Genomic DNA, 16,945 nt, shown 5'->3' with positions numbered 1-16,945 from the left:
CACCTGAGGGGACAGAGGAGCAGAATCTCCCCTGCCCTGCTGCCCCTGGTGTGGGATCAGCCCAGGGCATGGGGGGTTCTGGGCTGTGAGGGCACACGGCCAGGGCATGTCCAGCACCCCCAGCCCCCCCTGGCTCCCTGGAGCGTCACCTCATTGGCAAAACCTGACGGGATGAGGGTTAAATTTGAAGTATCTTACGTTGCAAAGCCCCACAATGAATCAGTTCCAGGGATGAGATTTAAAATAGTGCCTGTTGAGCCCTTTCTCACTTCACAGAATCACAGGATTATTGAGGTTGGAAAAGCCCTCCCAGCCCATGGATCCACCCTGTGCCCTGTCCCCACCTTGTCCCCCAGCCCAGAGCACTGAGTGCCACATTTAGTCCTTCCTGGGACACCTCCAGGGATGGGCACTCCAAACCTCCCTGGGCACCCCCTGCCAAGGCCTGACCACCCCTTCTATGGAGAAATTCCTCCTGATGTCCAACCCGAGCCTCCCCTGGCACAGCTTGAGGCCGTTCCCTCTCCTCCTGTCCCTTGTTCCCTGGGAGCTGCCCCCTCCTGTCAGGGAGTTGCAGATCCAGAAGGTCCCCCCGATCCCTCTTTTCTCCAGGCTGAGCCCCCCCAGCTCCCTCAGCTGCTCCTGCTGCTCCAGCCCCTTCCCAGCTCCGTTCCCTTCCCTGGACACACTGCAGCCCCAGGACAGGGAGCGATCCCAAGCTCCTCTCCATCCAGATGTCAGCCAGAGCCTCCTGGTAATTTAAAACTGAACAGTCTGCAGTTGTCCAGGCTGGAATAAATATGTCGAGCCCTCAGGGATTTGGCAGCTGTGCACAGAAAATGCCATGTAAGGATTTGGGCTGCAGAAACAACAGGAGAGGCTCCAGGCTCCCGACTCCAACACAGTGGGAGCTGTAGAATCCTTCTCATATTTTACATCCTAGTCCACAGAAGGGTATCTGGCTTAAATTACAGTCTCTTCATTCAAACAAAATTATAGAAATTAATCAAAAATATTAACACATTAAAGGAATTGGGTTTTTCCTCCTCTATAAATTCAAATTTGACATACAGTGTTTCTGGTAATTTAATGTATTCCTTCTAGTACGACAAAATCAATTGTAGTTACTTTGTGGTTAAAATTATTTTAACAGTTAATGTTTAAAATGTGTACTCCCGATTGCAGCAGCATCTTTTACAGTCAAGAATACATTAAATATATGGAGAACACGCTAATGGATTTTTTAGGAGTGAATCCATTTGTCTGAACTTTTTAGATATGGCCAATTTCTTCAATCGACTGAGGCACTTGAAGTATGAAAATTAACACAAAGATTTAATAATAATAATCATAGATCAAATGCTGCTAATTTCCAGTGCAAAGCACTGTAATTGTGCCATATAAAATCACTGAAAATCAGATGTCTGTGTGATGAGCTCTTTGCATTGAAATAATAGTCCCTCTTTATACTAAAAAACCCTTACAAACAAAAAAAGCAGAAGATCACTCACAGTCTCTGCAGAGATACAGTGTTATAAAACTGACCATATTTGTGCAACTTTGATGAATCGATATTTTTTGAAGAGTGTTTAATTAGAGACTGGGCTTGGTGATCTAAGTGGTTCTTTCCAGTCCTATGTTCCTAATTAAATAAAAAGCAAATGCTGGCAGACATTGATTATTGGTTTTTCCTCAGGAAATGAATAACCAGCCACATGCTGATAAAATAATAAGTCAGGGAAATAAAAAACAAACAGAAAAAGCCCCAGCATATGTTGCTTCTGTTCTAGAAAACGCTTCTGGTTTCTAGTTTAGGCGACATGGAAATATCACTGTTTGTTTCTGTGTGGATTAATGTAATTCCATTAGAAAAGCTGCAGAAAATTTGCACCTTATTTTATATTTCAGTCTCATTTCCTGGTTTGTTACATGGAATATATGGCAAAGCAAACCTGTCAGAGGGATAATTGCCTGTTTCTGGGCTTGGAGGGGTTTATTCCTAAGGGAGCAGCGTTTGCTCTGCAAAAAACCCTCTGAATATTATGTTGGCAAAGCTTTTCATGGGATAAACCCTCGGCACAACTGGTCCCATTGTAGCTGTGTTAGTGGGAAATCACATCTTAGGCATTAAGCAAATTTCAGCTATTTGGGGTTTATATTTATTTATATTTATATCTTGCTAATCTAATCTGAATTTTACGTTATACAGTCACCTTAAACATTAATTTAGTACATCACAAAGCATTTAAATTTTGTTCTGACCCACAGTGCTCCTGTTTCTTGAGGAAAACAAGGTGTTCAAGGCAGTCTCTCTGTCAGCCCCCTTCGACTAATTTTTGATCCTGTTGGCCAATTTTAATCAAATTCGAACCAGGCTTCTTAAATTCCATTGCTTTAAGGACTAATTATTTCCTTAACTCACTTTGCTAACCATTAAATAGATTAAGAAGTGTTGAATCTTACAAATAGAAGATTGTGTGTGCATGTTTTGGCAGGGGACTATGCAGTTTTATGTGGCAGTAGAGTTTGAAAAGTTGGGCTAATTTAGCTGCAATTAATCTATACAGTAATTGTGGTTTTCTTTTCAGACAAGAAAATAGGAAAAAAATTGTGTTTCCATAAGGGAAAAAAGTGGTAATGAAGACAAGTTTCTTTGTTCCACTTCTATTTACAGAGACAAATTACCTCTATTTTTCCAAGCAGTGGTGGAATCAATAAATCAGAAACTCTCTCTGCTCAGAAGCCTCTCACAGAAATTACACCACCACCTATTTTTAATTCATCTTTTCCTCTGTGATTCACCCCCAGAAACACCTGTTTGTGAAGAAAATGCAGTTCCTTCCACGGAGAACATTCAAATTCCCAAAACACGTGTTTTGTTTTGGCTGGGGAAATGTACTTAATTTTCGGTTGCAAACGCCCTGAGGTTAAATCTATTTGTTTTACAGATGTTCAAACCAACCTACAACAGCACAGAAATGATTTCTTCGGTGGTATCAGCCCGTACACACGTGAATTTATTTCTGTATTCAGTGAATCCAATATATTTTGCGTTTTGTGCTATGGGTCAAAGGGACTTTAAAAGAGATTTTACTGAATTCAGTAATTTCTCAGCGCTTCCACAGCCCGATGTTCTCAGCGCAAGGATAAAGCGCTCCAGAGGAGGGAGCTCTCCCTTAATAGCTGGAATTGGATGGAGGGAACAGGTCTTTGAACGGCAAAGCTGTGAAAAGAGTAATTTAATCTTTTTTTTATACTTTAGAAATGTAAGATGTCAGGAACCATATAGCATTTTTGCATCATATGTTCATCATCTCAGTTAATGACTACTTTGATTAAAAACACAATTTTAATTTTAGAATTCAAACATGCAGAATTCAGACTGGTTCTTTATAGAAAGTATTTACAGTATAAATTTTGTTATGGAAGTTACTCTGCACTTACTTTTTAACTTGTGTCTGAATCCACTCATGGCAGTATAAAACCTGTAAAGAAGTTGTTCATTTAAGTGATGTATTCATATGTCTTGTATATGAAAAAGACCAGGTTGGCTTTGTTGATCCAAATATTCCATATCCCACCTCCCCTGAGATCTATAACTAAACAACAGAACCCTTACATTTAAATTCTCCCTCTTGGAAAGAGAACTGGTTTGGAGGAACAGCTGCCACTGACCAAAGTAAAAGGATATATTATTCTGTGGTTCTATGATATTACTCTTACGGTGATTTTGCTGCCCCAGAACAGACCCCTGCTGGAGCGGAGCAGGGATGCTCAGGTGCAGTGGCCCATATGAAATATATAAAATATATACAATATATAAAATATATGTAATGTGAAATATTTATATTATATAAATATAATATATATTATATTATTTATATTATATAAAATATACAAAATGCCAGTTCCAGTGGCCCAGGTCCAGCCGAGCTGTTCCAGGACACCATTGTCCTACTTTGCCACTGGTTCCCCACTGGGAGGCTGAGGGGACCGTGGGGTGGGAGCGGCTGATCCTTCCCCTCTCCTTGTGGGATGTGCTATGGAGTCACAGAGTGGACCGGGGGGAAGGGACAGTGAAGATGATCTGGTTCCAATGCCCTGCCGTGGGCAGGGATCCCTTGCACTAGACCAGGTTGCTCCAAGCCTTGCCCAGCCTGGGGTTGGACAATTCCCAAAGGGATGGGGAGGCCACAACCTGCCAGTAAAACCAGCCAGGAATTCCACAAGTCTCATGGCTCAGTGCACAGGTGAATGTCTGGGCTGACTCCGGGGCAGCCTCATAAAACTTGCGGTTAAAACATCTCCAAGAGATCCAAATTCCCTTTAAATGCAAAGGGGTCTGCTTTGGAAAAATACACTGCTTTGCAACTCCTGCTTATTTACAACACGTTCGAGGTTCTTTATAAGTCACCCTTGTACTTAGGTGGGATATATGACTGCTCAAGACACCTGCTCATTTCTAGCATGAATTTTAACATCGGAAGATCGTAGATTCCCAGACTGGGTTGGGTTGGAAACAACTTTAAAGACCAGCTCATTCCAGCCCTAATTCCATGGGCAGAGACACCTTCCACTATCTCAGGTTGCTCCAAGCCCCGTCCAACCTGGCCTTGGACACTTGCAGGGATGGGGCAGCCACAGCTTCTGTGGGCAGCCTGTGCCAGGGCCTCCCGCCGGTCCAGGGAGGACTTTATTCCCAACACCGCGCGCAGGGCGCTGAGGGCGCACTGAGGGCAGCGCTTCCCCGCGGCTTCACCTCGCGCCGTGCGCATGCGCCCTCCCCCCGCGCGTGCGCGGTGCGGTGGCGGTCGGCGCGCGCCGGCGCGGTCCCGGCCGGGCACATCCCGATCCCGCTCCAGCTCCCCAGCCCCAGCCCGGGCAGTGCCGCCGGAGCCGCGGAGCGCTCGGAGCGGGCGCCGCGCTCCCACACCCGCACCCGCCGCCTCCCGCAAGCCCGCGGGGGCAGCGCCGCCCGAGGGACAGCCGGCGCGTTCCCCGCCGCAGGAAGTGGCCGGTCCCGCCCGGAGCGGGGCCGCGGCCGCCCCGCCCGCCCCCGCGCCCCGCGCGCCGCAAGATGCCGAAGAAGAAGCCCGGGCCGATCCAGCTGAACCCCGCTCCCGATGGATCCGCCGTGAACGGCACCAGCTCTGCCGAGTGAGTGTGGCCGGGGGGCGCGGGCCGGGCGCGGGGCGGGCTGCGGGGCTGCCAGCACTGCCCGCGTTACCCCTGGAACATCCCGGTTATCCATCCCGGTCCCTGCGCGGTACCCCCGGCGTGGTACCTGCTCGGAGCCTCCGCTGCCGGCTAAAGGGATGGTGCTGTCGGCCATAAACAAACTTCTGTCACATACGCGAGGTGGAAAAAAAAACCCGGTGGGAAAACAGAGGGAAACTTGAATAACTCTCCTCTCCTAGTCCCTAATGGTGTCTGCTCAATTCTTAGCTTATATAATTACCCAGTGAGCGCCAAATTACACGTTTCCAGCAGCATATTTCAGCAACGCGCGTGTGGGAGAAATTACATTGGAAACCGCAGATTTGTAGAGAAGGTGCTTTTGTTTTGGTTTCCCTCTGTCCTTGGCGTTACACCAAACAATCGCGAGTTGCAGTAAATCTGTTTTTCGGTGATTAACATGTGCTGGGGACGGCAGGGAGAGTGTGTGTGTGGAGGGGGAAAAGCCTCTGAGCTCTGCTGGGTGCGATACAAACATGACGCTGTAAATGTGGGAAGGTCTGAGCTGATCGTGGGGACGCTTCTGCGGGAGAAAATACCGAATATCGGACTGCTACATGTTGCTGATGAACCTGTGTTACATGTTGCCTGTGGGTGAGCGGGGTGGGCTCAGTCGTGCGGATAAAGCTCCAGCACCCGGGGTGTTGTGGAAGGTTTTAGTTTGGGGTTAACAGGTCAGCGTTCACACCTTGATTTTTAGACTGAGGTGTTGGGCTGGCTCTTCACTGAGCCGTGGAACAAAGCTGTGGCTTAGAGGAGCAGATTCCTGTCCCTGTATGGTCAGTTCGGTGTCCTCTGGGATGTGTAAACTGAGCTCCGCTGTGCTGAGGTACCACCCTGACGGAGGGACGGGAGGCAGGATTGCAGGGAGATGTACAAGTCCAGGGCTTTAAAGTGCACTGCAAGTGTCGTTGCTCATTTTCAGGCAGGCTCAGAGCTCATTAAACCACCCAAACGTCTTAAAAAAAAAACCCCGACCAAAACCAACCCAACCACAACAGAAATGTAACCCCGAAAACGAGCCAACACCCCCCAAAAAATAAAAAATTCAGCATCCAGCAGCTCCAGCTGTGACCTTTCTAGCAAACTCTTTTGGTGATTAACTGAGAGATGAGCTGTTTAAAAACTGTTCTTTGGCAGGAGTTGCTGATTGTATCTAAGCATTATGATCTGAATATTATGCAGCTTTTGTTCTGGATTGACAGGGGGAAAATACTGATATTTTATGCTTGCCTGTGTAGCATTTTCTGGTTGATTTTCTTCAAGGCAGTTGGGGATGTGTTGATTTAGTCTTCAGGGATCCCTTTGCATACCAGTTTTGTTCTATAGAATAAATCTGATAAGCCAATCACTTGCTGATTGTGGTACCTGAGGTTAATCACCTCGCTGGCAATATATTAAATATCCCATCTCTTCCCTCAAGGAGTGTCATTAATTTTAAATTGCATTTCCATGTCTGATACTCATTTACCTGTTGGAAACCTTTGGAGACACACGGGAGTGTTGAGTCTTGTTTGCACAGATGAGCTGTCCTGCCTCATTTTCTGCTCAGTGTGTTGATCTGGCTGGGGGGTGTGTGTGTCTCCCAGACTTCTTTGTCATATGGAAGCTCTTATAAGCTTTTGCCAGGCTTAGGGATGTCCTGTATTGTTAAAAGAAGTAGCTTAGTGAAAGTAAATTCAGCAGCCACTTGTCCTATAAACAGCCAGGATTAATCAATCCTGGAAATATCCCCTCATCCTGCTAATATTAAACCCCCACCGGGAAAGATCTCGAACAGCAAGGAATGGTTGCATGAGAATTTGAAAATGTCGTTGGGATTAAGTTGAAAACAGTTTTGTTTTTCGTTTCCTTCATGTGTGAGGTTGTTTATTTTTCCCCCCCTCTCCTGCTCTGTGCTTTCCCCCTGAATTCCACAGTGGAGGTGTTTGTGCACCGTCCAGCATTCCAAGTATTCCGTGCATCCCTGCGCCGCCGTACTAACACTTCCTAAAGCTCTGTGCCTGCCTCCATGGAAGTTTGGCTGTGTGAGAGCCTCCTTTGCTTCCCCCATGTACAAACCTGTCCTTTTGCAAACGCTTCCCTGCTCCTCAGGGACGGGAAAGAATGGGAAGAGCTCGAATGACTTGGCCGAGGGACAGGAAGATTCCGAGCGAGGCGATGAAATTCCTGCCTGGGAGCGCGCGAAGGACCCAAATATCCCGGAGGAAGGAAGTTATTCAGGCCCAAAGGCAACGCTGGCACAAACCCAAAGGGATGTGGATGTGCTTCAGCCAGGGTAGTTCCACACTGGAATTTAGAGCCTGTCACAGGGGGAAGGTTCTGTAACTCATTAACGCTTTTAGGAATGAACCCGTCTGATCCTGGGACTTCCTGGCACAAAGGAAGGGGAAAGGGAGGAAATGAAAGCAGGGCCTGGATGATTCAGGATGTCCTGCTTTCCATTTGTGTCCTGTCCTCTCTCTCATCCTTATTTGGTGATGGGGACTCCTTGCCTGGAGTCAGACAAACTCACAGGGCTGTGAGAAGTGGGCAGGAGGCCTGGGTCTCATGTGCATGAGTTTGTCCTCATTTTTATTTCTTTTTCTCTCTTTTCTCTCTTTTTTAAAAAAATTTTCCTGGCAAGGTAGTCTAAAGGAGAGTTAGGGACACTTACAATTTAAATATACATTTAATGACTAAATTTAATATATATATATATATGAGGAATATAGAATAATATAATACAATATAATATACAATAATATAATATATAATAATATATAATAATATATAATATAATATATGAGGAATATATATCTATATACACACATATATATGCACACACATTTAATATGCAATATATAATATATATATAATATAAATGTATGCAATACATAATATAAATGTATACAACATATAATATACATATAATATATACTCACACACACACATTTAATGAATACACAGTTTAATGAAAATTTCCTGATGTTTTTCTCTGGCAACAGATTTTATTTGTTAAAAACTAAATTAAGCTATTTAAGCTAATACATTAAATAAACTATTTAAACTATTATATCCAACTGAAAACAAAGTTAAACTGTTTGTGCAGGATGTTGTGGTTTTCTCTGGGGCCTTCCAAATCCCTGGCTCTGCCCTGTTGGACAATGGAGGCAACTTCAAGAAAGGTTTTCCTGTGCCTTGAGCTTCACTTCTGGTTTTTGACACTTCCCACGGAGAGAGCTGGACTTTGCTGCTGCTCCCGAGCCCTGTGTTCCTTCAGCTCATCCAAAGCCAAGCTGACACTGCCCAGCTGCAGCTTTAATTTCATTCTGGTACTTCTGAGAGCTGCACATTTATAATTGTGCAGAGATTCTGCACAGGACACAGGGGAAAAAAAAAAAAAACAACCAACCAAACCTGAAATAAAATTGATCGAAGGAATAGTGTTTGGGCTGAACATGCTGGGATGGTTTAAGGTCTAAATAACCAAAAAACAAAAAAAACCCAGAACAAATCTCCACTTTATGTTCCTTTCAAACTTCTGGCTCCCTGTGACTTTGAACATCTGGCAGTTGTCACCCAATTGTTGTTTCTCTAAAGCCAAACCAGCCCCAGAAGTTGAAGTAGAAACTCTGGAAAGAGGCAGGTTTTGAGGTGATGCCACCTTCTGTATTGCAACAGGTTTTTTTGCTCACACGAAAAGAAAGATATTTATGTTACTTATGTCAATCTTTAATTGCATCTTTAAAAGAAAAAAAAAAAGCCAAAGGGAAGGGTCATATTTGCAACAAGAAATCTGATATAAAATGCCAGGGAAGATAAGTACAAGTAGGTTTTGAGCTTGCTGTGCATAGGCCACCAAATGCCAGATAAGGAAGCCTTAAATAAGATTTTATATCTTAAATCAGATTTTATATTGAGGTACATAATTTAGGTGTTTGTTTTGGTTTTGTTTGTTCATTTTTTTTGCTTGTTTTTGCTGTTTATTCTGGTTAAAATGCATTTAAAGAAGCCCCTGAATGGCTGGTGGGACCTCTGATTGCAACTGCCTGGCTTTGATGGGCAAAGAAAAGTTTGGGGATTGTGCAGAACCGGTTTGAACTTCAATTTGCATCCTAATTTGCAAAAAAAGCAGTTGCTTTCTAACTGTGCATCCTGCAGTCCTCGTGTTTTTCAGTATCTTTTTCAAGAGAACTTCAATTTGGGCTTTGTGGGAGCAGGAGGGACACTCATGTCCCCTCAGCTGTGGGGTTTCTGGTTTGGTTTTTATGGTCTTTAAGGTTCCACTGGGGGCTTTTTCCCAGTGGATCTCGTTCCAAGAGGATTTGTCCTCCATGGAGTGATTTTTTTTTTTTTGTCAGTTTTCTTGGATGTGAGCTTAGATGAAGTAAAAAGCAGCTTTTCAGGGTTGTTAATTTTAGTGGTTGCTGGGTCACTTCTGCCTTGCTTCAGAGGGAAAATTTTGCTTCAGGGGGGATTTTTTCTTTGCTGTTATTTGATTTTTTTTCTCCCTGTGGAATTCCTTGGATTTCAGGGGAGCCCTTTGTGCCTGTGTGGAGTGTTCTGGAGGATTAAACCCTGGAATTTTATGACTGGTCTGCCTGGATTGCAGTTGCATTCAATATGTACATAGAATTACTGCAAGCTTGTAAATACTTAAGAAAAAATTAGAAACTTTCTCTTTTTTTAATCCCTTACTCGTGAAGGATTAGCCAAGCTTCCAAATACATGTGGTATGAGAGATATTTTGGATTAAAATATACTCCTGCACAGCTTTCTCTTTTAATGTGCATGAGCCTTCACTGAATTAGAACCAGCATTTTAATGTCACTTAAGTAAACTAATAGAACACGTGATCTCTTCTAATAAAATAATGAAAAGTGAGAGCCTGCAGCACTTCCCTGGCTTCTTGTATTATTTCTGGATGAGTGTGCTGAGGAAAACAAGTGTACACCACTAGGACAGGAATTAATGCAAGTGGCACGTTGACCTGGGCTGGTTTAGGCAGGTTTTAGGTGGCAATTATGGATGTAGGGAAGATTTTAAGGCATTTAATACTGTCTTGTTATGTTCTGGCAGTCATATTTAAGCATGGTGATGGTAATGGAGGAATATTTTAGTTCTTATGTTGTGTCTTTATTTTTTTTTTAAATTGGTTTAGGAGAGTTAAATAAAAACCGGGCGTAAAAACGAATGTTGGGGAGGGAAGTGCAGCTGCAGTTGTGGATCCAGCTGCTTTTCTTGTCCCTGGAGCTGATTCTGCAGATAGTCAGAGGTGTGATTTCACAACGGAGGTTGTGCAAGATCCTGCTCCTTCTGCAAAGTCCCGTCCCCTCCTTGCTGGAGCTGCTTTTCTGGCACCAGCTCTCCCTGAGTCAGACGGGGATGCTCCTGGCTCAGGACTCCCCCTCCAGAGAAGCCCAGATGGATTTTTGGGGGGGTCTGTCCTCTTGTTCTCACAGCAGCATTGGTGGATTTATCCAGGGAAATAATCCTGCTGGAAAAGGGCTGTATTTTGAGTGAATTTTTCAGTGGGTTCCTTGGGAATGACTGGAATGGCTCCGGGCAGGACAAGGCAGAGCCACCTCCTCTGGCAGGAGCCCAGGCCTTTGCAGGATGAAGTGACTGTACATTCCCAGCCTGAGAGACACTGCTGAGAAATATGGAAATTCAGTAATTACAACCATTTCTGAGCAGCACATCTTTTAATTGAATAGTCTCAAGTCTTTGTCTCAAGAGGAAGGAATTACCTGTGAGACCTTCCAGTATTATCCACGGCCAAAAAAAAGGGTTTAGCTTGTCCCTCTCAACCCCAACATGTAGTTGAATTATTTATGGGTAAAACAACAGTGCTGCTGTTGTTAACCTGGGAGAAGGGTCTTTGCTTTAGCACTGATTTAAAAAAACAAACATGAAAATTGTGGGGAATTTACAGGAGACAGGACATACATCAGCCGGTTATTAGAGTGGGTTTTGCCTAAATATTTCAGTGTGTACAGGAGAAACGTTGTGCAATTACCTGAGGGAGGAATTTTCTGTTCTCTATTATAAACCTTTAGGTAGTTTGTTCCCTTTCAATTCTTAAATTCTAAATTTTCCAGTTAGAAGACCCCTCCTGCTTTTTTTTTTCCGTGTTATCCCTTTTACAGCTGCATGTGTTCTCCCCCCATTGCCCTGGGGGTTGACTGTGCTTTTTACTGTGGAAATTCCGCTTCCAAAACACAAAAATGTCTCTTGGAGGAAGCAACATTTGCTGACAACACCGTTTTCCAGGTGTCTGGATATTTGGGGATCAGGTTCTTTCTTCCAAAGACTTTTTAATTTTTTTTCTTTCCTTTTTCTTTTTTTTTTTCTTTCCTTTTTCTTTTTTTTTTTTTTTTTGAGGAAGCAATGGATTTCTTTCTCTGTGCGTTGCTAGAAATTAGTAATCAGATGATTCCTGCTTTGATATGTGTTCAATATTACTCAGACAAAATCTTGATTACACTTTGGAACAAATGCACGAGGCTTCCTGCCAGTTGGTGCCCACGGGAACTGAACAACTGGGAAAGGCTAATTCAGTGCTCAGCATCTCTTGGCAAACAGCTGGTTGAGGAGCCCTTGGCATCCTGAGTCTTGTCTGAGCAAAAGGAGAGTGGATTCCAGCAGAACTCCTCCCTCCTGGCAGCTGGGGACTGGGATTCAGCCTCCCCACAGGAATCCAGCAGCAGGAAGGATCCAGTGGTGTCCAGGACTGGGCAAGGGATGCAAAAGGAGGAGTCAGGGTGGAAGCAGATTATTTTACTGAGAACTGGGATGGAGATATTCCAGCAGTGTGGGATTCTTTGGATGAACGAGTATCTTCTTCAAAAATCTCCTTATGGCTCTTTGAAACAAACCCTTGAAACTTCCTGGCAACTCTTCTTTCTTCCTCCCAGTGTTTTGGACAGCTCAGCATTGTTCTCTGCTTTTCCAGAACTTTTTTTCTTTTTTTCAGCGTGGTGGGAAGATGAGTCAGCAGGTTACAGAATACATTATTTTGGGAGAAGATGTTCTGTCTGGATATAGATGTGTGTGTGCCTTTACATGGGAATGTTTCTGTGTGTATTGGGACAGAGTTGAGTGGAAGGTATTAATTTCTTCCACTCCAAGGCTGTGCTGAGGGATGTTCTGTGTTATGCAATCCATCCTTTTAAAACACAGGCAAGGATCTAAACCAGCCATCCCTCCTGGCTTTCTCAGAATCCCAGTTATGGGGTTTTTTTGGTGTTTTCTTTAGCCCATTCTGGCAGTTTCCTTTCCCAGGCCCAGGTCTGGGGACTGTGGCTCTGGATGGAGTTTGTGCTGCTCCCAGCTCAGCCCTTGCACAGGGGAGGTTCAGTTCTAATCCTGGCCTTGAAAACTGATCCTGTAACTTCATCTTTTTTATTATTGTCGTGTCTCTCAAAGGCTGTGTAACTACCACAGGAGAGAGCTGGGAGGTAATGTTACCATTGCTGTTGAATGTATTTATCCTTTGGTCCTGTCGTTATATTTGACTCCTAGTTCAGAGACATAAAATGATGGAAGTGCAGGGATTGGGTGAATACCTTGTGTCAGCTCTTAGTCAGGATTTATAATTCTGTGTATCCTCAGAGCTGTGTTTTAAATTCCCGAGAAGTTCATTTTTCAGTCCATAAGGAAATGTTGATTGCCCCATGGTTCCTTTTATCCTGATGATTTCCAGTGCTGGCTGGGAAAAAATCCGTGGTGAAAGAGAGATGGAAAACTTGCATTTCTGGTTCTGGAGATTTGGCTCTTGAATTTCTTAACTTGAGATGACCAAGTTGATTTGGGGCAAACTTTGAATGCAATGCTCCAGCAAGTCCTGAGGAAGCCTTTTAACTCAGGAAAACCCCCCCACCCCCCTGGCTGCATTGTTAAACACAGGGCTCTGTGTGCCAAGGGGGTGCCCGAGCCTTGCTGGCACCTCCTGCTGCCACCCAGGATAAAGGGCTGCAGTTCCAAGGGATGGCTGGGAACAGCTGCAAAAAAACCTGGTGGGAAGGGGCACCCAGGGCATGAATGTGACATTTGTGCCACTCTGGGCCACTGCTGGCATTGGGGACTTTACTCCCTGGTGAGCTCTGCCTTCAATTCACATGTTTGTTGGCTTAGTTAAGGAAAAACAGTCCAAAATATTTCATGGAGTAGTGGTTAGGCCAAAGAAGAAGAGAGGGAGGCTTAAAGCAAAGATTGCTCCCCAACAGCTCAGCCTGGAAGGAGTTTTTGAAGCTCGGATGTCGTGTTGGTTGGAGACTCAACAGGAGACTTGAAGTCGTGTCACGTATTTTGTTCTTTAAAATACACGCCTTCAGCTTTAGAAAAATGTGGATTTCCATTGAATTAGGGCAGCAGGAGACTCTTTTGGGCAGAGCAGTGCTTTTCTAACAGTTTTGTTTTGCATGCCTTTTACTAAGAAATAGATGTTAATCAAGTGTCTGACTCTGGCTGGGCCGTTCTCCTCTCTGCTGGTGTCAAGCTGTGCCCAGCTGAGTCTGTGCAGGGTGGAACTGGATGGTGGGTTAGATATTGGATATCAGGAAAAAATTCTTTACTATGAGGGTGGGGGGGCCCTGGCACAGGTTGCCCAGAGAAGTTGTGGATGCCCCATCCCTGGAAGTGTCCAAGGCCAGATTGGATGGGGCTTGGAGCAACCTGGGCTGGTGGAAGGTGTCCCTGCCCATGGCAGGGGGTGGATCAAGATGGGCTTTAAGGTCCCTTCCAACCCAACACAATCTGGGAATCTGTGATGTCCAGATGTTAAAATTCGTGCTAGAAATGAGCAGGTGCCGTGGACAGTCATATATCCCACCTAAGTACAAGGGTAATTTATAAAGAACCTCTCAAACATGTTGCAAGGACTGTAAATAAGCAGGAGTTGCTGTTTTTCCAAAACAGACTCCTTTGCATTTACAGGGAATTCGGATCTTTTGGAGATGTTGCTTTAACTGCAAGTTTTATGAGGCTGCCCTGGAGTCAGCCCAGACATTGACCTGTGCACTGAGCCATGAGACTTGTGGAATTCCATTTATCTTCCCTGTGATTCTGTGCAGTGTTCTTGGTTCAAGGAGAAGTTTCCTAGGACTTTGTCTTGTTGCCCGGGTTTGGCACAGTCACGTAACATAGTAGTGTGTGTTCTCCAAACCACACGGTGTCTTCATGTTCCTAATGCTTAATTTCAGCTCCCTGATAGAGGTTGTTCATGGAAATTATGTAGTGAAGTGCCTGCTTTGTTCTCTGAATTGACAGTTGTGTGGGCTTGGGGAAAGCATTACTGTCACTGTTCTGGAAAACAACCCCCAAGCCTGTATCCTCATGCGACAGGAGATCTGAAAGTGAAAGTACTTCTTGATGCTTTCACTCACTGCTAATTGTTCAGCTTGCAAAACTGATAGTAATGGCTTGGAACAGATATTTGACAAATTACTGTTAAAAACTGTCAGGTTTTTTTTTTCCTCCCCAGCACCACATTTTTCTTCTCTCTCAACTAGACTTTGGAGCTGAGTTACTGCTTTGCTATAGCCTTTAGGGTTGAGTGTGTGATTAACTTATCGCTAATAGGAATTAAAAAAAAAACCTCTTAGGGATGGAGTATTATATGAGTTAAGGATTTATTTTCTGGTTTTTTCAATGCCATTATGTACCAGCAGACTAAAGGCAGCATTTCTCTTCTCGTTACTGGTTCAAAGAGAGCAAATATGCTCTAACACATTGGTGTGCCTTCTCCAGGAGTGTTTTCCTCGGTGCTGAGGTGGCTGTCCCCAAAATCAGGAACTGAGAAACCTCCTCTTGGCCTTCTGCCCGTGCTTGTGTGCAGGGTGAGGTTTGCTCATGATCCCAACTCCCTCCCCTGTCCCTGCAGTGCCCGTGTGTGACGTGCACTTTTACAGTGGTCAGAAATCAGGGGGGTTTGATGCTTGAAAAGAAAGCCTGAAAAAAAATCTACAATCAAACTTAAAGGGACCAGTATGATGGGCTCAAAAAGTGACCTGGTGAAGGGTTGGTGTTTGTGACATGCCTTGTCCATCCAGGAGTTTGTGGATAAGACCCCGTGCACCTCTGGGACGCAGAGGATGGGATGGTCAGAGCAGGACTAACTCCAGGTGTTACTGTGCATTTACTGCCTCTTGCTGGTTTTGCTACCCAGGATTCTTTTTCCTGAGCATCCACCTCTGGCCACTGTCAGAAGGTGAGGGACTGTCAGAAGGTGACACAATTCAAAGGTCCCAGATGAGCTTCCATACAGGTGAGGTGGCCCAAAGCTCCCAAGATCCCACACTGATTCTCCTTGGGAAACCTTCCTCACCTCCACCAACTGGCTGGATGTGTGTTCCCCCAGGATTTCAGATGGGCAGGAATGGAGGTGAGGTTTCCCTGCACGCCCCAGGGGTTGTTTTGGGAAGGTGTGGTGTGTCTGTGTGCTCTGAGTGCTGCTCTGCCTTCTCTAAACCCGTGAGGTGACAGAAGTGACCTGGAGGCCACGGCTCCCTCAGTGCTTCCTTGGCTCTGGCAGCATTTCCTTGAGGTGATGTTGACTTCAGGATCCTCCCTGGTCAAGTGTGGGTGGAGATAATTCCTCCTTTGGGGCACCTGGTACCTGGTGCTGCACTTGGAGGAGGGAAAGGAACAACCAGCTCCCCCAAAAACTTGCCCCGAGTGTGTATTTTTTTTAACTTCCCATTTCGTGTGGCAGAGGGAGACCTGGCAGTCATTGTGTCTGAAGACACTGCACTGTCTCAGAGGTGTTGTGTGCTGGCTGTACAACATGTTTATGCATTTCTGCTGCTGAGTAAGGACATATTTACTGATGGTGTTGTGTGAGATTGCACTGTTTCTGTAACAAATGGGGAGAACAGCCCTGACCTCCCCGTGCCTTCATCCCTCTGATCCCACTGGGAAAGCTGGATCCCATCCCCAGTGCAGCGTGTTTGGTGTGTGCTTGGCTTCCAAACTGGGAGCAATAAATTAAATGCTGACCTACTGCTGGCACAGAGGAGCCCTGAGCTGGTTTGATGATCTCCTGCTTTGATGGATCCCTGGCAAAGGCTCGGTGCCTTGACAGGGAAAAACACAACTCCAGGACTGCAGCAGGTAATGGGGATGAATTTTAATGGGAATCTTTGTCTCTGAATAAAAGTTTTATAGAAGATTAAGTGACTCCTGGTGCTCCTTCTGGAGGCACACAGGAGTGTGCTGCTGCTTTTAGCTGCCAAAGCTTCCTGAACGTTTTCGTGGTGTCCTGGTGATGAACTGACCTGAGTATTCCCTCTCCTCTATTTTGTATGTGCTTTCATTCAATTTGGGAAACTCGATAGGTAATGATTTCTTTATCCACCTGTTTCTTTGTGCTTTACACTGCAAATTGTGATGTTTTTATGTGGGGAGGGGCCAAATAACAGTCCTGGGTACCAGTCACAGGAGTGCTCTTAGAGCAGTTTGAGTTAAAAACTGAAACCTGTGAATTCCTGCCTCCTGGAAATACTCAGAGATTATTACCACCACCAATTTTGATGACAGAAGTACTCTTTTTACTTATCTGCTTACATTTTAAATTGATTAATATTTAGTGCTTCAAACAAAGGACCAGAATGAAAAAAAAATCAATTCTTTCCTTGTGTCTGTCATTCAGGTGTCATAAAACTAATTCTAGTTGTATTCTTATCATAAAAACCAAGTGGAGATACTATAGTTGCACTCTGAATAGTGA

At 44.8% G+C, this 16,945-nt stretch overlaps 1 protein-coding gene and 1 long non-coding RNA gene across 2 annotated transcripts in view; one reads left to right on the top strand and one right to left on the bottom strand.

The window, feature by feature from the left end:
• Positions 1–1,369: 1,369 nt before the first annotated feature.
• LOC120324796 lies at positions 1,370–4,747 on the bottom strand. The gene is made up of 3 exons (XR_005566391.1): positions 4,608–4,747; positions 3,445–3,485; positions 1,370–3,223 (listed from the first exon to the last, which is right to left on the bottom strand). It is a non-coding gene; the product is annotated as an uncharacterized LOC120324796 (long non-coding RNA).
• Positions 4,748–4,843: 96 nt separating this feature from the next.
• The window catches only part of MAP2K1 (mitogen-activated protein kinase kinase 1), a 32,482-nt gene continuing 20,380 nt past the window's right edge, over positions 4,844–16,945 (top strand). Inside the window, exon 1 of the mRNA XM_027714755.2 lies at positions 4,844–5,157. Coding sequence (XP_027570556.1) covers positions 5,078–5,157 — 80 coding nt within the window. The 5' untranslated portion in view covers positions 4,844–5,077. The remainder of the gene's footprint in view (positions 5,158–16,945) is intronic.

Source organism: Pipra filicauda, unplaced genomic scaffold (genome assembly GCF_003945595.2).
Source record: "Pipra filicauda isolate LSUMZ 115617 unplaced genomic scaffold, ASM394559v2 scaffold70_size2993248_pilon, whole genome shotgun sequence".
NCBI classification, from domain to species: Eukaryota; Metazoa; Chordata; class Aves; order Passeriformes; family Pipridae; genus Pipra; species Pipra filicauda.
The sequence above is the reverse complement of the archived record's forward strand: the minus strand, read 5'-3'. Positions and strand labels throughout refer to the sequence as shown.